Raw genomic sequence first — 20,352 nt, 5'->3', positions numbered from 1 at the left:
CTGTTCACGCTGCTGCTGGCCATGAAGGTGGACATGCAGGCTGGCCGCATCAGCCACGCGGAGTTCATGACCTTCATCAAAGGTCAGCCCTGGGGTGTACACCGGCAGTGGTGGTCAAGCTGGTCAGCACGCGATGCTCGCTTAATGTCCACGTTTTGAGAATTGTCGTTGAAAAATATGGTGTTGGGATTATGTGAACGTATAATTATACTGAAGTGACTGATATTCGTTAACCACTGCGCGTCTGGGAAACCAGAGATATGGGGTTCGATTCCCCGTGGTGCCCGCCCTTCCTGCCAGGGTGAGAGGCAGGCGACGCCATATAGCCTCAGCAGATGGGTGCGTCGTAAAGCCCAAATGACGTGACATGACTGACATTTGATTGCGTTTAAAATAGTCCCGCAAATACCATGACCGCTAGATTTGATCTGCGTTTGTTTGTTTGTAATGGCGTGATGCTCGTGTCGCCCTAATATAGCTCCGGAATGCGCTGACCTCCATGAACATATGGTATCCTTGGGGCAGAGTGAACAGATGTTGTCGAAAACAACCGTCATATGTCGTACTCAGTCCAGTAACAGCAACAGTAACGAACGGAGCAGTCACCATTTATCCGGTCCAAACTGATGCGTCTTACGACTCATCCTTGGAGGACAGCGCCGTCAACAAATAATTATGTTTGCGCGCCTGCGTGGCGGTCCCGTGCTGCGCGTGTCACGTGTCTGTGGTCGGTACTGCCGACAGGTGGTGCCTCGCTGGATCTGAAGACCGTGCAGCCTAAACCGTGCCGCTGGATCCTCGACATCACCTGGCTCAACTTGGTGGAGCTGTCCAAGCTGGAGCCGTTCGAGGAGCTTCTGCTGCAGGTGCGTTAGCCGGACTCTCACAGCTGCTCTGTGGTCTTTTCAATGCAAAACATCTCTCTCCAGTTTCCGGCTCGTTTTGTTCTGGTGTTATTACAAATCTAAGCTGTCGGGTTCCGGTGATTACAATCCCCGTCGGAGATGTCAGCCACTGAGTGCATTCTCTGCGTGTCGGCGCTGTGTTGAATCTGCACGGAATGGCGGCTCTTGGCACCATTCAGTTACTACCGTCTGCATTATCATCAGGATCGTCCCGATGTTGGCAATTGAAATAGGCAGGAACTGTCTGGAGTTGGTGGATTCCCGACACAGCGAGTTTTTATGCTGAAAACGACGTTGTCCGTTATGTTAGCAGGATGGTTTGTTTGACGCCTAAGTATTCACGGTTTCTGGACGCGACGCTGGATAAGGCTCACTTGCCACGCAGACTGCTCAAGCCCCATCACATCCCAGCTGATCCATAAGAACTTGACCTCATCGGGCGGAGGCTCCTAACAGCAGCAACCGCCTGGCGAGCCATCCGTCCCCCGACCTCTGACCCCGTCCCTGCCGACGGGGCGGTGAGGCACCGCAGTGACGTCAGCACGCTGACCGGCCGACCGCGGCCGCCCGATCGGGCAGGTGACACGGAACGAGAAGGAGTGGCGCGCCTGGTTCGACAAGGCGCGCCCGGAGCAGGAGCGCATCCCCAACGGCTACTCGGACGGCCTTGGACCCCTTCCGAAAGCTGCTGCTGATCCGCTCGTGGTGCCCGGACCGCACCCTCTCCCAAGCCAAGTCATATTTCGCCGGTGGGTGCCTCCACGCCGGCCAGCCGTCAGACAACCAGTCATGGCGAGCGCGGCGGGCGGGCTGATCGATCTTCGCGCGCGAACCGGCACAATGTTTGTGTTGTTCTCGGCAACGTACTCACGATTGTAAAGCTGTTGTTGGATATACCTGACTTCCGGCGCACAGAAATGTCGGCGCCTGGTCCAGCTAGGTACGCTGGGGTGAATGATGCAATATTTTGTCGGCTGTTCGAATGCATGTTGGACGTTTCCCTTAGTCAGTATTCCCACCACACGCGCATACAACTTCTACCAACAGCGTCCCCGGTGCGCCGCCGCACCACCCTCGGGCCGTGACCTGAGTTGGAGCGGTCCGCTGTTCAGCAGCGCTGGGGGACCGCGGACCGCCGCACCACCCCCGGGCCGTGACCTGAGCTGGAGCGGTCCGCGGTCCGGCAGCGCTGGGGGACCGCGAACCGCCGCACCACCCTCATGCCGTGACCTGAGTTGGAGCGGTCCGCTGTTCAGCAGCGCTGGGGGACCGCGGACCGCCGCACCACCCTCGTGTCGTGACCTGAGCCGGAGCGGTCCGCGGTCCAGCAGCGCTGGCGGACCGCGGACCGCTACATCACCTTCGTCCCGTGGCCTGAGCTGAAGCGGACCGCGGTCCGGCAGCGCTGGGGGGACCGCGGACCGCCTGTCCACCGTAGACGGACGCCCTGAGCTCGCCCTGAGTCGGGGCGGGGACGGCGTGGCGTGTGAGTGATGGTCTGTCCGCACTGTCTCGGTACGACAGGCGCGCCGCCTTTGTCCAGGCAGTGTCGCCGGGTGTAAGGGCCAACCCCATTTGGTTGATAGGCAGGACATTGTTGTTCGTTTTACTGGAATTGGTGATCCAGCGGAGTCTGATACACGCCACATGTCATGAATAAGGCGGCTTAGGACATTTGCAGACGGACACTTCACTTCATAGGAAGGGTTTAAATTTGGTTCACTTTGTTAGATATTCATCAACGTGCAAGACGAGAATAAAATGGGCATGCTGGGATTTATACGCACTGTATGCTTTTCAAACACGCATATGAAAATGTTCTGGCAGAAAGATTCCCGTGCCAGATGGCGCATGGCATCACACCCTGAACGAGGTAATCTGAGTCATCTGGTTGTTTTAGTTAATATGTATCCGTGATTTGGTTATTGTGCGTATTGGCGACTATCAACGGTGTTTTCTTCTCAAGCATTAGCAGAGCATTTAACCAATTATTAATTTCAGCCTCACGTCCCGTCCGGAATGCTGTCGTAAGCTTTAAAAAGGTCCGCGCTGCGCCATCATTGTTAATAATATTACATATAACTATGCTCGAAATAAAAGATAAGGCCCTGTCCCCCATCACCAGACTAACCATCTATTCCATGAGCCTTCAAGCTCAGAGAGTCGTGTGGTCCAGGCTATAAGAGGTTGTATTCATGATGATCTCTTGGTGTAGTACAACCGGGTTATCTTACTTAAAACGACACATACATGTAAAACGTTTTAATGACGGTTATCCCATGAAATGTCGACTGGAATCAAAACAATCCGCTCGAGGTGAATGGATATTAAAAGGCCTGAAACGGAATAACGGAAGCTGCATACGTCTTATTAGACGTGTCTAATACATGCATACGTAGCGATGTTTTCATTGGGACCGCGTTTGCGAGAGTAACATAAGAAAACAGCATTGCGGCCCCTGCCTGTTATCATCAAGCTCACGCACCAAGCACCGACCATACGTGAAAACGCGAACTGACTACGGTGTGCGCCACAACATGGCCCTGTTTGCCAGGACGACTAACGAGCGGTGAAGGGCGCTCGTTAGTCGGACCGCGGGCCGCTCGGCCCGCACGTGCGCCCGCACTCTCAGACACGCACTTCCGGACGTCCATCACGCATATCGGTCGGCCGGTGTGGCGCGGGCGACGTTCGGTCCGGTCCAGGGTGGAGGTCCCGCCCGTCCCCTGAAGACAGACCTCTGCGGTAGATCCCCCGCCCCGTCTCCGTTCGCCCCGCGCCGGCAGCCCGGCAGCAGTAGGCGTCCCGTCCCGCTGGGTCCAGGGCGGAGGCCCCGCCGTCCCCTGAAGACAGACCTCTGCAGTAATCTCCCGCCCCGTCTCCGCGCGCCCCGCGCCACACACGGCAGCCCAGCGGCAGTGGCGTGTCCCGGTCGGCCGACCGGCGCGGGCGGACCTGGGCCAGCGGGCGTGAGGCTGACGGCTGGCGAGTCTCTCAGGCAAGCTGCACTGTTTGGGACCCACATGACTGCTGCATGTTCTGGCAGAGTCACAATATTGTGCGGCAAGGGAGGCTGGAAAGCAAGGCACAGAACCCGGCGCCCGGTTCTGTCAAAAGCTGACGCTGATCTGGCCTGGCCTGTCGTGATCTGTTGTGACCTAAGCCTGTGGCCTGCAGCGGCTCCAGAGGACTGGTTCTCTCAGTTGGTGGTGCTGGATCTGACCTAACCTGGCCTGGCCTGACCTTGTGATTGGCAGCGGCGCCCGGTGGCTGATTCTCATAAAAGGTAGTGCTGGACCTGACCTGACCTGACCCGACCTGGCCTAACCTTTTTGCCGACAGCGGTGCTTTGTAACACCGGTCCTCAGAGGAGGCGGTGCTGGACCGGGCCTGAACTGACCTGGCCTGACCTTGTGGCCGGCAGCGGCGCTCGGTGACCGGTTCTCAGAGGAGGTGGTGCTGGACCTGGACGCCACCTGGTCCGAGTCGGAGCCGCGTACGCCGCTCATCTGCTTCCTGTCCGTGGGCGCGGATCCCTCGTCACAGATCTTCAACCTGGCCAAGGCCAAGAGCATCAGTGAGTGGCCGGGGTGGCGTCGAGGCTCGGCCCAGACACTAGCCAGGAGGCAGCCAGCTGACCTTTTGCTGTATCGATTTGCGTGAGGCGTATTTGGGATTGGTTCAGGGGGTCGCTTTGCACCAGCTGATCAGAAGCTGACCTAAAGGGCAGCGCTGATCTCGTTTCTCTCAGCAACAGCGTTGGGCTCACCCTGAACGCATAGTCTGAGATTGATTTATATTGGTTTTAGGAGGTCCTCGTTTGCCTCGGTTATTTTCCGCCCAAAGACAGAGAAAAGTGCCAGTTATTTTCGATCGTTTTCAGTTCACTACACATGGATGTGTGTCCCGTGCCTGAGCGCTGTGCTCGTCCTGAGCGAGGACGGTGTCCGCTGAGGGGCGCCCCTGACCGCCGGCCGGGGCCGATCGTCGCCTGACCGTCCCGCCGCCGGCCCAGGTATCACCTCCATCTCGATGGGCCAGGGTCAGGAGGAGCACGCCCGCCAGCTCATCAGCAGCTCCATGGTGTCCGGCGCCTGGGTGCTGCTCCAGAACTGCCACCTGTCGCTCCACTTCTGCGATGAGGTGCGCGTCGCCCCGCCCCGCCTCCCGCGTCCACAGTCCGCGGCGGCGCGTCCCCTGCCGGCGTCAGCGGTCGGTCGGCGGTCGACGCTGTTGGAATGTGTTATTGGTTTTGCGCCTCCTGGGGGCGCAGCGTGCCTGCCGCAGAGCGTGGGTGACATCGAGCACAGCTGGGCGGGGTCAGCTGCACTGGGGCGAGCGCCGTAACAGTGGCAGCACGAGATTGCCGAGCCTGTAGTTCTAAGCGCGCCTGGTGGTCGGTAAGTTGTAAAGATATCACAACGAGCTGGTCGCACGTCATTGTCAGAGCGTGTAGATTACGGAAAGCGGCGGCTTCTGAAAATAGCATTCTTGGACTCTAATGTCTATTCGACGAATGGATGGCCTGTTTCGTCTTCCCATGATATTCCACAACGGAAATGGATCTCCGGCATGCAGATATTTGCTATTATTTTCTTGGTAGGGCCTGTGTGACGTGACTCGCTCGCCGGCGGCTCGCCGTATTATATTGCCTTGCACGGCAAAGCACGTGCGGACAGAAGGACACCGGTCAGCTTAGGACGGAATCATCATCACCGACAGGTAGCCGCATCAGAAAGTACGAACAATCTAGGAAGCCACACACATGGCAATAGCACACTGACATATGCGAAGCCCATGAGCACACCGAGCGCAAACATCACCCCAATAGGCTGCGCGCACTGACATTCAACGAACAATTTTGGAAAGAACTCGAAGGGCTTCCAATGCGTGGGCTGTTGCCTTTTTATTGTAATGCAGTTCCTAACCTGTTTTTAGATCCTGAGGATGGATCGAGTTATGACCCCCCTCCTCCCCCCCCCCCCCCCACTGAACCAAACAATAAATATTGTTCGCCTGCTTACGCTACCTGGACGGTTATCTTCGACTCAGACGTGCTTTGACTACGTCTCTCCACATTGAGACTCTCGTGTCCTCGTGGGGGATGCTACCCCAACTTGGAAGACCTGGTGTGGGAAAGGGTGTCGCTTTATAAATCGCAATTTCGCCGGTTCGAAGCCGGCGCTGCCGAAGACTCACGGCTGGGTTACATATATGGCTGTACGCCAGACAATGCAAGCTGTTTGGCTGGACGCTTCGTTCCACTAGTCCTTTGAAATACCTGGAGAAGGCTGGAGCTCATACGCTATGTAAACAGTAAGGTTGGAAAACCGCACCGATAGCTCTAGATAAACGGCGACTCGCCGGACTATCACCCGGCGGTATGTTGATGTTCCGATAACAGATATCTTCGTGGCACGATACGAATAGGTCGCTGCAAGGTCAGCAAAGCTGCTACACCGTGAGAAGCTATTGGCCTCATTGCTTAAAACCTGCTCCAGGTGAGGCTCGAACTCACAACCCCGGCATGACTCAGTACTGTCGTATAAGTACCGTGCGCTAACCGATTGCGCCACTGGAGCACCGGACTTCGCTCTGTGAGCTCACACGCCACGTCAGCACGGACGTTCGTTCTGCGAGCGAACCGAATCGATACATCGGCGGCCGGCCGCGGGACCCGCGTGCCAGCTAGCCGGGCCGAGTCACGGATGGGCCGGGCCGGGTCACGGACGGGTCGGGCCGGGTTACGGACGGGTCGGGCTGGGTTACGGACGGGTCGGGCTGGGTTACGGACGGGTCGGACTCGTTTGGGGTCGCCGACCAACTCGTGAAACGTGACCTACGAACAAATGACATGAAGGCAGCTGCCTGGCGTTTGGCCCGTGGGATCGCACTCAGTTGTGGTATGCTTGCCTATATGGTGTCACGTGTAATGGTTGACAGGGCAGCTCGCTGCAACCTATGCTAAATTATTTCGTGTCCGTTTGTGAGAAGTATGCAGCGATTACAGACAGCGAATTACACAGAAGTCCCTCACATGTGCCCCCTCATGTATGGGCGCGAACGCCGCGAAACACGCCCGGTCGCCTCGAGCCAGCCGTTTTGTCCAGTCACGGTGCGTCGCGGTAACTCGCACCGCGCTGCGGTGTCACGTGGTTACGTGTGGTAACTGGTGTCGGCGCGGCAGGCAATGGAACTGGTGCAGGAGACGGAGTTGGTGCACGCACAGTTCCGGCTGTGGATCACCACCGAGTACCACGCCCATTTCCCGATCAGTCTGCTGCAGGTAAGACCGAGAGGCTCGGCGGGCGCCTCCGAGCGACACTCGTAGCTCGCGGTCGTGCACCCCTGCTTGACGCGTGCGGCTCCTTCATGGTCTTCGTACCCTAGCGCGGTGCGCGTTCCGGCTATGACCCTGGTCCGTAGCGCTCGCCTTTCAACGCGAGTCATGTTTTGTCATTGATTCGCGCTTCCACCACTTGCCTTTTAACGCATGTATCTGCTCCTCAATGTTCACTCTGTCTTCTCTCTCCAGTCCATGCCTCCTCTCTCTCCGATTTAGGCCTCCTCTCTACGAACCACGCTCCCTCTCCCCGATTGATGTCCCTGTGTGTGGCTCGCGCCTGTTCTGTGTGCCCTTTGTCTCTTTCTTCCTGATCCGGGCCTCTCCTCCGCACCTGCCGTCTTCCCTCTGTGACCTGTGGGTCCCGCTGTGACCCGTGTGTCATCTGCTGCACGTGACCGTGACCTCTCCGTGACCGCGCCTGCCGTCAGATGTCGATCAAGTTCACCAACGAGCCGCCGCAGGGAGTGCGGGCCAGCCTGCGGCGCACGTACGCCGACATGAGCCAGGACCTGCTGGAGTACACGGTGGTGCCGCAGTGGCCCGCCCTGCTGTACGGCGTCGTGTTCCTCCACACAATCCTGCAGGAACGGCGCAAGTTCGGCCCGCTCGGCTGGAACGTGCCGTATGAGTTCAACCAGGCTGACCTCAACGCCTGCATACAGTTCATGCAGAACCACCTGGACGACGTGGATCCGAGAAAGGTAGCGCACGGCACTGCTGACCGACCGTGTGACGCCGGAAATGCTTCCATCCTATTGGATGGAAGTGTTCTCTGTGAGGGTTTCTATGATGGGAGTTGACTGTTTTACACACCAGTATTGATCCATCGTGGGATTTTCACCAGTCGACGCACGGTTGCTGTCCGTCAGGCCCGTGGTGTCGACGGACGCAACGACTCCACCTTAGGAAGTCAGATTACAGGTTCACCAGTTCGCTTTGCGGCACGGCAACAGATGTCGTACGAGCACCGGAGAAAATACGGAGCTCTTGCTTTCTGCCTTTCAACTCACAACGTTGTTGCGCTTTTGCGTTTTACTCATGAATAGTCTGGAACGGTTAGTTGTTGGATAGGTACGTTGCGCAACTTCGTAGATAGCAGTGCTCTAACTTTCGGTGGCCGTTAACAGTCAGGCCCTGCCCTAGGAAGCTGTGTAAACATTGCATGTTTCGCCAGAGCAGCCAACGCTTATTACGGACCGCTGTCGCCATTGGGTGGATGAACTCCCTACGGTTAACTCCCCTTTTTAGCGGTTAATGGACTTCTGTCTACGTGTCAGTGATCAAATATGTAGTGCAATTCATTTAAAGGGCTCTTCATCCAGCCGTTATTGCTGTTTTCTGCAGTACTTTCGGTTCTTCGCTATAGTTGCGGCCAAACACCTGGAAGAGCGGGGTGTCTTCTGCCCGGCGGGACCGGCTCCGGGCTGACAGTCGTGGTGTGTTGGACTGGCAGCGCCCTCTTTCTATCCTCACTCGCCAGGTGTCACGTCCGGCAGCAGACCTCCGGCTAGGTGGTGTGCCGTGCCAATCGGAGAGTAGCCTGGCTTTCTACAGCTGGACTTTGGACTCGAATATCTTCCTTCCTGCACCAGAACGATGTTTGTATATCTTTGCTGCCCTGTCTGTACTCAAGCGCGCATGTGCGCGCTTGTACACGTTTCCTCCTGTCTTGTGCGCTGTCGCCTCCCGCCAGTGGTACGCCATTCTGCGTCGCTACCACTGTCGCACGGCCCCTCTCTCTCTCTCTCTCTTCTCTCTCTCTCTCTTCTCTCTCTTCTCTCTCTCTCTCTCTCTCTCTCTCTCTCTTCTCTCTTCTCTCTCTCTCTCTCTATCTCTCTCTCTCTCATCTCTCTCCTCTCTCTCTCTCTCTCTCCTCTCTCTATCTCTCTCTCTCTCTCTCTCTCTCCGCTCTTTACCTTCTTCTCCCTCTCCCTTCTCCACTCTCCCTCTCCCCCCTCTCCCTCTCCCTTTCTCCCTCTCCCTCTCCCTATCCCTCTCCCTCTCCATTCCTCTCCCTCTCCCTCTCCTCTTCTCTCTTGGTTTTTAGCACTCGCGGGTCGTGTATATTGCCCCTACGCGCTAGCGACTGGGGTTCTGGGACATGTAGATATTCAAAGGCCATGCCCGATCCTCGCTGCCAGTCAGGGCGTCACCCGGCCGACTATCTGCTACAAGCTGGGTGGGATGCAGTGGTGCGGCCTCCGCCTGAACCTCGCTGCCGGTCAGGACGCCTCCTGGCCGACCATCTGTTACATGCTGGGTGGGTTGCAGTGATGCTGCCTCCGCCTGACCCCGCTGCCGGTCAGGGCGTCTCCTGGCCGACCATCTGTTACATGCTGGGCGAGGTTCAATACGGCGGCCGCGTCACCGACGACTTTGACAAGCGGCTGCTGGTCACCTTCACGCACGTGTGGTTCTCGGAGCGGCTGGTGCGGCCCAACTTCGCCTTCTACCAGGACTACCGGGTGCCGAGCGGGCGGGGCCTGCACCAGTACCAGGAGTACATCGCCGGCCTGCCAGACTCCGACACGCCGCAGCTGTTTGGTCTGCACGCCAACGCCGACATCACGTCAGTGCCCGGCGCCGGACGGACGCCCCCCCCCCCCCCCCCCCCTCTTCCCCTCCCCCTGCGTTCCAACGCCCAGTCCCTCTCACCAAGGCCCAGCGTGCTGGGCCGCGAGGGGAGGGGAGTGACACTTATCACCACTTGTGGTCACTAGCAATGACCACGGTGTTCTAAAGGATGAGGCTCCCAGCGTCAGCACTGCACCAAAGCATCGGTAGAGTACCTAGCCGCGATCTACGCACCAAGGCATGAAGCTGGAGCCTGCACCGCACCAAAGCGACCGAAGAATGGCGCAGAGTACTGCATTGAATTGAGAAGTTTCAAGTTATGTGCACTGCAACGCCTGATCAAGTTTCCGACGCCTTCCAGCATGCCGTCACCGAGCACTGCACCGAGCACTGCACTGAACACTGCACCGACGCGGAGCAATGGTCAGATGAGGAATGTGGGTCACGCAAGACGAGCGAGGTTCCTCAAATTGGTACGGCATGCTTCCTCTCGTTTGATTATATCAACCCCTCTCTCAGCACTCCATTCAAAAGGGGTACAGCGCTAGCATTACCATTGTCAGTTCAAGGAATTCCCCTTGTAAATGGTGTGAAGTTTCAATGTTTGTCTGCAATGTAAGCGAATCCACTAAATAGAAACGTTTGCATTGGAACAATGTTAGGACGCATTTAGAAAGAAACGACATGTGATCGGTGTGCTCTATTGTCACAGTTACCAGATCAACACAGCTAAGAGTATTCTGGACACGATTCTGAGCATCCAGCCGAAGGAGGGCGGTAGCATGGGCGGTGAGACCAGGGAGGCCGTGGTCAACCGGCTCTGCCAGGACATGCTGGCCAAGCTGCCAGCCGACTACGTCAGCTTCGAGGTCAGTGTTGTCTCAGACTGTCGGCGTGGGGTCAAGCCTTCCGGGGTTCAGATAGACTGGGATTGGGCGATCAAATCTCGCAGGGTCAGACAGATTGGGGGTAGGGGGCCAAACCTCGGAGGTCAGACAGGCTGGAGGTGGGCGGCCAAACCTCGGAGGTTAGACAGACTGGAGGTGGGCGGCCAAACCTCGGAGGTCAGACAGACTGGGGGTGGGCGATCAAACCTCGCAGGGTCAGATAGACTGGAAGTGGGCGGCCAAACCTCGGAGGTCAGACAGGCTGGGGGTGGGCGGCCAAACTTCGGAGGTCAGACAGGCTGGGGGTGGGCAATCAAACCTCGCAGGGTCAGACAGACTGGAGGTGGGCGGCCAAACCTCGGAGGTCAGACAGGCTGGGGGTGGGCGGCCAAGCCTTGGAGGTCATACGGACTGGAGGTGGGTGGCAAAACCTCGGGGAGGGGTCAGACAGGCTGGGGATGGGCGACCAAACAAAATAAATGTGGTTACTCGAGTTGAAGGCATCCATAAGGGTAACACCATCACGGACGCTTGCAACGGGTGAGTGCTATGTTTTTAGACAAGTTTCGACCTACCAAGGCAAAGTTTGTAAACTGTATGCACTGTGAGATGAGGATTTTTGCCATATGTGACTGCGAATAAATTTTAGACAAGTTGTGTGAAGAGCAAGACTCTGTCATCTCTTTGCCCTCTTGCTATGAAGAACAGTACGCCTGCCCGCTGCTTGCGTATGCCAGCAAAGCATTTTCACGTATTGCGGTGATTTGTCAAGAAAATACTAGTAGAAGAGGGATTCAAGTACAGAAAGCGAGCAAAGACAACACCAGTTTCTGTAGATCAAAGAAGTTGTCAGAAGACCCGTATCCGTAACTTGTTCCGACGGTCGATGTCCAAGTAGACAAACCAAAGACATCGTGATGGACGGCGAGCTTTACTTCACCTCTCCTGGCTCTCAAATGTGGGCAGGGATTTTGCACACTCACTGGAAGAGATATCCTCCTTGGTGTAGGACCCAATGGAGGAAGCACGTACCCACGCAAGCCGCCATTGAGGCGCGCCATCAGCCCACGTGGATGATAGCGATGATGGTGATCACGTGGACGAGCACCCAGCCGGTGATCATACCCAGCAGAAGTAATGTGGATGGGCCAATGTACTGTCAAAAGTGGATATGGGTGGTTTTTGTACCTTTTGTTACCCATTACGGTGATGGGTGATGTATCTTCCGGTCATATCTCGCCAGTACACGTTACATGCGTGGGAACGCTGCACCTGTTGAGGAGACCAGCGCGCAGTTTGTACCCCAAGAGATGATCCCACCCTGCACTCCCTAGTTCCGACCAACAGAGGACATACGGGTCTGATCAAACAGATACTTCATGTAAATGGCTGGTAAGAAGGATCGGACATGCAGTTAAAGGTCCAGACCCGAAAAGTCATCCATGAACTTAACCCGGAGGTGCTGTGCAGGATTATGGAGAAGATAGCCGCACACGTGCGCCTTACAGGCAAATTCGGAGTCCTAGCTATGCAAAACTTGTCTCGCCGCACTACCCATACAATGCAGTTTATTTTGGATCATTCTCATTTCTGTCAGAAATAAATTCTGCGTTCCATAAGTACTTGAACATTACCAAAGACATAGTGCTCACCGGTTATGTCGTGTGTTACCAGCGAGGTTGCAGATCGAGCTGGCTGTACTTCTCCTAACGGACCAGAATGGCTCGCGGTGCCGATGTTCGCTGGGCGGGCGGCGCCACCGCCCGGTCTGGCCTGAACGGCTTCACAGTCTAGCCTCGCTGCAGGTCCGAGAGAGACTGCAGGCGCTGGGAGCGCTCCTGCCCATGACCATCTTCCTGCGCCAGGAAATCGATCGAATACAGCAGGTGAGTCGGGCGCAGCAGCGTGATGATGGGGGAGCTTGCTGATCACGTGGAGGGGAGGCTCGCGCTGCGTGCACTTGCACTGATGGTCTGCGCTCTGTGGACTGTAGGCATGTCATCTAACTCATCTGAAATTAACATTCTTTGCATAAACACCACATGCGACATGACCAGACCAGTGTTATATCAAGGCAGTTCGGTTCGAATGTACCACTTTGGGCAGAGTATATCGGCATCTAGATACGTGATATCAGAGTCCACTCTGCAACGAGAGTCATCTGTGGCGCATTTGCCGGGGCGCCCGTCCGCTTCGAAGTGGCTGTTTGGTCACGCCAGTCATGTGGTAACGTGTTTGCAGTGTAAAGTCCGAGGCCGGCTGTGTAGCCGAGCCCGTCGGCGCTTCTTAACCGCCCACCAGTTCCGGGACGCACGCCACTGAGCTCCGGGACGCGAGACACAGTCCCGGGACGCGCGACACGGAGCTCCGGGACGCGCGGCACAGTTTCAGGACGCGCGACACGGAGCTCCGGGACGCGCGGCACAGTTTCAGGACGCACGACACAGTCCCGGGACGCGCGACACGGAGCTCCGGGACGCCCGACACCGAGCTCTGAGACGCGCGACGCTGAGCTCCGGGACGCGCGACAATGAGCTGTGGGACGCACGACGCTGAACTCCGGGATGCGTGACACTGAGTCCCGGGGCGTTCAACACTGAGTTCCGGGGCGTTCGACACTGAGTTCCGGGACGTTCGACACTGAGCTCCGGAACGCGCGACACTGAGTTCCGGGACGCGCGACAGTCAGCTCCGGGACGCGCGACAGTCAGCTCCGGGGCGTGTGAGACTGAATTCCGGGACGCGCCACACTGAGCCCCGGGATGCGCGACACTGAGCTCCGGGACATGCGACACCGAGCTTCCGCGACAGCGCTGCGGCATGTCACACAATATGTACCCAGTATTGTCGTGTGATGGCGCGTCAATAGTAAGGTACCTGGCGCGTCGTGCATGAGTGAGGTGATTCTCGGCGCGGGAGGTGTCCCTTGTCGCCATGTGAAGGATGTCAAAACATGGGCTGACGTACCCAGACACCGGCCAGACCCGCTGGTCACTGACACCAGATGGTTTGATCAATCAGTCAACAGGCTTAAGTTCACAGATCCACGCATTGATTCATCAGTGTTATTGCTTGAAGAATGGTGGGCTAAGAGTCAGATTCGGTCCGATAACTTTAATCGGCGAAACCGACGAATTACAAAATGACGAACAATGATTTACGAATTACAAAATTGAGAACAGGAACTATTTTTAAACCAATTTTGGACTTGAAACCAAAGTATTACGACAATATGCAAGTAGTTCTCAGTGCACATCTGTCACTTTAGACAGCATTGCGTGCTCTCGTAAAAGGTGGAAAATTTTCCGGATTTTACTTGTTCGTAGCTTTAAAGCGACTGGTCACGTTAGCGAAGGCATGGATTCGAAAGGGTCACCACACAAAGCAGAGTTGTGTTATGTGCCGGTTACACTTGGCCACCATTCAAGGAACTCTTTGTGGCACCTACTCCAGGACGGGATGGCGCTACGGATTTTAAGGTAGGGGCAAGATTTTTCAGGGGGCCTCCGGGGCAAAATGGGGTCTCCCAAAGGGGAGTGCAATTTCCAATGTACGCAACATGATACAGACCCGACCCGACCCATGAATTAGGGTTTTCGATGAGCTGACAGAGCGCGACCTTTGTCACCTTCGAGAAGGGGTCGCCTGCAGCTAGGAGCGGCGCAGCAGGGGGGGGGGGGGGGGGGGGCCGCGGGGGCACCTACCTCCTTGGCGGCAAGCTGGGGGCAAGAGTATGTTTTTGCCCTTCGAATTTTGTTAGACTCTTTTCTCCCAAACTACAGGCATTGTGGATATTCATAGATTATCAAAGTCCAGGTCAAGAAGGCCCCATAAGTGAACTAGAGAGCAATAAATTGGACTCAGAAGACCCTTTTCTACATTAAGAGGTCCGTTTTCGGTATCCAGAGGCCACCTTTACGAGTGAGTTAGCCCATGCTCTAGATAAGTAGACCTTGTTTTCAAGAAAAAGGGCCCCTTCGCTGGCTCGAGAGGCCGCCGTCACAAGCTGGGAGGCTCCTGCTTTGGGTTAGGAGGCACCTGCTCTATTCAGAGGCCCCATTTATGGAAGATAAGGTCACTTTCATCGACCTCGCTGGTGATTGTTCACAGCTTATTGGGACTAAGCTCTTGTGACTCGTTCCACTGACCCTGCACCATTCGCCAGGTGATATCGGCGGTGCGCCGGACCGTCCTGGACCTGCGCCTGGCCATCGAGGGCACCATCATCATGTCCCAGTCGCTGAGGGAGGCTCTGGACGCCATGTATGATGCCAGGGTGCCCTCCAAGTGGCATAAGGTGACGTCCGCCAGCCGCCGGTGGTCCAGGTCACGAGCGATGGCTCCTGAGGGCTGAGTTGGGGCTTTCATTTGAGGTTTTCGTGATGTTCGTGTGGTTATAATCCCTGTCAGTAGGCCCCCTTTGTTGTGTTTAGTTGCGTACCGTCAGAGATGATGCATTGTTATTTTGACATCTGACGCGGTCGCCTGACATGCTGACACGTATTCGCACAGCTTTCCGTCTTTCACCCCCAACGAATTCCGTTTCAGATCTCGTGGGACTCCAGCACCCTGGGCTTCTGGTTCACCGAGCTGCTGGAGAGAGACAGCCAGTTCAAGGTCTGGCTGTTCGGTGACAGGCCCAAGGCGTTCTGGATGACGGGCTTCTTCAACCCGCAGGGTTTCCTGACGGCTATGAGACAGGTTGGTGGCAGCCATGTGACAGGTCGGTGGCGGCCATGAGACAGGTCGGTGACGACCCTGGGACAGGTCGGTGACAGCCATGTGACAGGTCGGTGACGTCCATGTGACAGGTCGGTGACAGCCATGTGACAGGTCGGTGACTGCCATGGGGCAGGTCGGTGAGAGCCATGTGACAGGTCGGTGACGGCCATGTGACAGGTCGGTTGCGGCTGTATGACAGGTCTGTGACGGCGATGAGACAGCTAGGTGACGGCCATGAGACAGGTCGGTGACGGCCATATGACAGGTCGGTGACGGCCATATGACAGGTCGGTGACGGCCATGTGACAGGTCGGTGACTGCCATGGGGCAGGTCGGTGAGGGCCATGTGACAGGTCGGTGACGGCCATGTGACAGGTCGGTGACGGCCATGTGACAGGTCGGTGACGGCCATGTGACAGGTCGGTGACGGCCATGTGACAGGTCGGTGACGGCCATGTGACAGGTCGGTGACACCCAGCGTGGCGTGCCGTGGCAGCCACACTGGGGACCAGCGTGGATACCATTCAGCTGTGGGCCAAATCTCTGGAGAGGATTTTGGCCTTTTTGCGTGACGTCACCCCCCGTGACGATGTTCTGACGTCTTATGTGGGGTGCAACGTGCTCCCTGTGCCGCGTCCCTCCTCGGCACACCTGACTCATGCCTGCCCGGTAGCTCAGTGGGGGTAGCGCGGGACTCGTTATTTCTACCGTGTGACAAGCGTGCGGCTCGCATCCCACAAACAACACGGACGCGATTCACGTCTGATGTCAGTTGGCATTTGGCCGCGAGAGTCAGGCTGACACACGGGAGAAGCTGTGTTGTGACAATGCGCTGTCCCATAAAATGTCCCATGAAATTGTCCGCCGACATGGGATTGCTGTATTGCAGCAGCCGGGTCAATGTCCACGCCACGAGTTATGCTCGGCGTGACTCTGCTTCCAACACTCCTCCAAGCAAAATCCCAGCTCAGAGTTGTCCCCCAAAGGTAAATGTAAATCTAACAACTACGAAATGTCTCGCATCCCGATCAACGAGCCTGGGAAGATCACCCTGTTTAAGCTCCAGATCTTTGATCATCACCACCCGTGACCTGTTGGCCGCAGGAGATCACCAGGGCGCACCGCGGCTGGGCGCTGGACTCGGTGGTCATGCAGAACACGGTGACGAGCTTCACGTACGAGGAGATTGACGAGCCGCCGCCGGAGGGCGTCTACGTGTACGGCCTCTTCCTGGAGGGGGCCGCGTTCGACCGCAAGACCGGCAAACTGGTTGAGTCCAAGCCCAAGGTGGGTCCGTTGCCGGGTTTGCAGTGGTAATCTGTAATGCGGGCTACGTGTGCTGGGTGTGTGCTGACGCAGCGGCCAGGAGCGATTTTTTTCACGAGTTCACGGAGTTTCAAACAATTCACGGAGCAAAGTGTGTCGTGACTCGCCCTTCCAATTAAAGATGTGCCGCTGCCGCAAACGCGTCGTTCTCCGGCTGCCGCCTGCTTGCTGTTCGCTCTCATCGTGACTGGGGAATTTTCCCGTGTCGTGGGTCACGGATCACGTGGGACCTGGGTCACGCGGGTCATGGGTCACGCGGGTCATGAGTTACGGGCCACCCTGGTCCTGGGTCACGGGTCACGCGGGTCCTGGGTCATGGGCCGCGCGGGCCCTTGGCCAGTGGTCACGGGTCACGTGGCCCTGTGTCGCGGTTCAAGCAGGCTCTGGGTCATGGACCACGCAGGTCCTAGGTCACGGTCGCATTAGACTAGCGCAGCGGCGCTGGTTTTCTTGAGTTCGATCCCCTTTTTGAACTGGTAACTTCGGTAAGGATCTAAGCTACCATTGCGGGATGAATAGAATAAGATATCTATCCTCACAGCCGCCCTGGGTTCCGTGCGTAGATAGAGTACCTTTTCATGATATCCTGAAACTAAAATGACAGTATTTATCATGGGCATGGTGCAGAATTGCATGCACTCTGATGGCTGGTCCCCAGAAACGATCCTGAAAATTGAGCTCCGTCAATTCATGCGTTTCCACGTGAAGCTTCTGGTGACGCAATGCTTCTTGAGTATGTTGTTTGTCCGTGTCTGGATAGCTTGATCTGCCAGCTAGGCTGCTCATTGTACTTTTTGCGATAGCTGGCGACTCCGACCTAAGTACGAGATGAGATCAGACTGACCGTCGCACCACATCCTCTTGATCCCAACCCTATCGGGTATCAAGCACCCAGCGCAGGTGCAAGTGCCGCCATAAGGGCACGCTGGCATGCTGCCAAGAGAGCGATAGCGAGGAGCATCTCTGGTTCAGTGTGGAAATCCATCCTCTCAGACCGAGTGGGCACTGACGCCGCTCAGACGCCGCGGCAGTACAGCCAGTTGGATACAGTCATTCGTCCCTCCACTTATGATAGGAAATTTGCGGTTGATGCTCTCGAAGCTGATATGGGGACAATGGTTTTCATGACCGTGTTTGAGTGCATTCTCCGATGTCTTCCTTACAAGTGCTGGAACTCATCTACGACGTCATCATAGGTAATCGCTGATTTCGGCCTGGAAGGCCTTTCTGGGGCTGTGTTTCCCAAAATGGATTACACTTGCCTTTACGACCGACACGTGACGCCTCATGCTGTGCGATCTTGAATAAACAGGCCATCAAGCAAAGAACATAATATACGATACAGATAGGCCATGCTCAGCGGCTTCCTAGATAACTGTCTGTGTCACTACTACACATCGCCCGTAGCTGGACGCGTAGTGTTCGGCTATGTTGAACCTTCTGGACATTCCGACTCACCTCACCATACCCACAGCTTGATGTTTACACGTAATCCTTCGGACTCGGCTGCGCGATTCCTTTGGCACGGGCTCACAGTGCGGCTCTGGTCACGTGTGCTCGTCGAGAGCTCACAAACACTTCACATTGTCTGGGATCACAAGGGCCTGCTTGATATGCGGGCACGTATCGGAGTGCTCTATCGACTTATGTATGTGCATGTTATTTGTACAGCTTTCTCTGCGTGCGGCTTATTTGTGCGAAACAATCTGTTGGCAAGCACCTCAGGTGGTCACCAGGGCCGCAGAAAATACTGAGTATCGGGACCACTTCTGCCTCTTAAAACGATGAAGCTGTCCTGTCAATCCGTCCTGATCTGCCAAACTTAGTCCGCCACTAAAAACCTATGTGTATCTGGTTGGTATTTGCATATATCTCTCACTTACCCCTGCTGCAGCGCTAAGCTTTGCCGGGTCCCGGTCCGTGCTGAGAGCCGGCTGCCGGGCTTCGGTGACGGGCTCAGCTGCGGTCAGGCCTCAGCTCCGCCGCCCCGTCCGCCGGCAGGTGCTGTACGAGCCCATGCCGACCGTCTACATCTACGCCATCTCGTCGACGGGCGGCAAGGACCCGCGCCTCTACGAGTGCCCCGTGTACCGCAAGCCGTGCCGCACCGACCGCACCTACATCGGTAGCATCGACTTCGAGACGGACCTGAACGCCACCCACTGGACGCTGCGCGGCGTGGCGCTGCTCTGCGACATCAAGTAGACGCCGGACTGAGCGGCACGCGCTGAGCTATGTTGCGCTGTGTGAAAGCATGGCTATCGTTGGGACTAGAGAGAAATCGTGCAATAATCAGGCGGAGCTTGATGTGTGAACGAAACCCATTGCTTAGACAGCGAAACTATGCGCCAGTTAGCGATAACTGTTTATATTTTCAGCCAACTACTGCATTGCCTGGCTGCTATTTGCGTATAGAGAAGCCACGTTGAGTACGTTGATAGCCACGGCTAGGCAGCCAGCGTATGCTTCGTTATGTGTATTCCTGTCGGTTCACTAGCGAGCTGGCAATAGTTAAGCTTTGTCCCGTTCTGAACGGCTTGAAGCTTTCTCGTATCAAAGCATAGACGTGCGGTGATCTACTTGTGTGGTGTTGGCCACACTGTGGTGGTTTGTTGAAAAGCCGTACTAGTGGTCAAGATGCAATGCCTTCCATGTAGGTGCTTGCAATTTTCTAGTTTAAACATAGCTACCTACTTGATGAAAGGGGAAGGCGTCAGAAAGCCAGTATTGTGGAAGTAGCTTGCAGTCATGTAGTCGCATTTCTCGTCTTCGAATAAATAGTCTGTGCTTAACACGCACATCATGTCTTCGGCATGATAGCACAAGCAGCTGGTCGAGGCAGCCGTAATGGCCGTATCTGCCCGTCGTCATGCGTTGTTTGCTCGCAACCCCGATGAGCTGGTGAGCAGGAAATACAGGTTCAAGGTATGTGCGTTTTTGGAGGGAGAGGGTGGTGACTAAGAGACAGGTCTGAGGACGCGGTGTCCTGGATCGGTCCTGCTCGGTCACAAAGTGAAGATGCGTTTATCGCAGCGGTCTAATCCCCGTGCAGATAGCCGCTGGCACTCGGGTGATAAGGCGACCCGGCTCAGGCCATTATCGGATGTCTTTTTAAAGCCTCGCACCCGATGAAGCTCATACAGTGCCGGACCGCAGGTAAGACAATGTGGACGCGTCCTCAGATCAGCAAGGCCGGGTCAGCGCTGCCATGGGGCCGCACGTGTAGCTGAGTGGCCCGTCTGTGCGTACCCGCAGTAATCATGTAGTATATTGTAACGCTGCCGCTGATGAGATGGGGTGATAAATTTCATTCGTACTTCACAATTCAGTCGCACTCATTGTAGTGAGCGATCATTGCGTGCTTCATCCACGGCAAACGTAGTCTTGTACTCTCAGCAGGATCACAGGAATAATTGAAAGGGCTCGATGAGGATAGTGTGTGACGAGTGGTCGTTCTGTACTGCAGAACATGCTTGACACAACTAATCCGCTCTTCCCGCCAAATCTTGCGTCGCACATTGCGCTTTTCCTGCCATGAATTTCGAGCCAAAGTGACAAGTGTTTCAGTGCTGAGCTTGAGGGACGTTCACGG

General features: G+C 56.1%; 2 protein-coding genes and 1 non-coding gene across 3 annotated transcripts; 2 read left to right on the top strand and 1 right to left on the bottom strand.

Annotated features, from left to right (window-relative positions):
• Window positions 1-4,398, top strand: LOC119097053 (dynein heavy chain 8, axonemal; the record flags this gene model as incomplete). Its single annotated transcript, XM_037220084.1, is given in 4 exon segments — window positions 1-82; window positions 745-866; window positions 1,485-1,654; window positions 4,330-4,398. Coding segments are annotated over 4 exon segments (366 nt in total). The 3' UTR covers window positions 4,343-4,398.
• On the top strand, window positions 4,345-19,673 carry LOC119097048 (dynein heavy chain 5, axonemal). Its single transcript, XM_037220069.1, has 11 exons — window positions 4,345-4,482; window positions 4,921-5,048; window positions 7,093-7,191; window positions 7,680-7,952; window positions 9,558-9,820; window positions 10,538-10,694; window positions 12,518-12,598; window positions 14,878-15,009; window positions 15,261-15,413; window positions 16,539-16,721; window positions 18,762-19,673. The coding sequence occupies exons 2-11, from the start codon at window positions 4,938-4,940 to the stop codon at window positions 18,963-18,965; spliced, it is 1,656 nt and encodes a 551-aa protein (XP_037075964.1). The 5' UTR covers window positions 4,345-4,482; window positions 4,921-4,937; the 3' UTR covers window positions 18,966-19,673.
• Window positions 6,399-6,487, bottom strand: TRNAI-UAU (transfer RNA isoleucine (anticodon UAU)). The gene is given in 2 exon segments: window positions 6,399-6,434; window positions 6,450-6,487. It is a non-coding gene; the product is annotated as a tRNA-Ile (tRNA).
• Window positions 19,674-20,352: the final 679 nt, after the last annotated feature.

Source organism: Pollicipes pollicipes, unplaced genomic scaffold (genome assembly GCF_011947565.3).
Source record: "Pollicipes pollicipes isolate AB1234 unplaced genomic scaffold, Ppol_2.1 Scaffold_4295;HRSCAF=5057_pilon_pilon_pilon, whole genome shotgun sequence".
Taxonomy (NCBI): Eukaryota; Metazoa; Arthropoda; class Thecostraca; order Pollicipedomorpha; family Pollicipedidae; genus Pollicipes; species Pollicipes pollicipes.
Note: the sequence above shows the minus strand (reverse complement) of the source record. Positions and strands in the feature narration are given on the sequence as shown.

What these genes read in the sequence shown, in the direction of transcription:
- LOC119097048 (XM_037220069.1), top strand. Translation starts at nt 4,938, where the DNA reads ATGGGCCAGGGTCAGGAGGAGCACGCCCGCCAGCTCATCAGCAGCTCC. An exon ending in ACGACGTGGATCCGAGAAAG is followed by an intron (nt 7,953 to 9,557) that starts GTAGCGCACGGC and finishes GCTGCCGGTCAG; the next exon opens with GGCGTCTCCTGGCCGACCAT. An exon ending in TGCCCTCCAAGTGGCATAAG is followed by an intron (nt 15,010 to 15,260) that starts GTGACGTCCGCC and finishes ATTCCGTTTCAG; the next exon opens with ATCTCGTGGGACTCCAGCAC.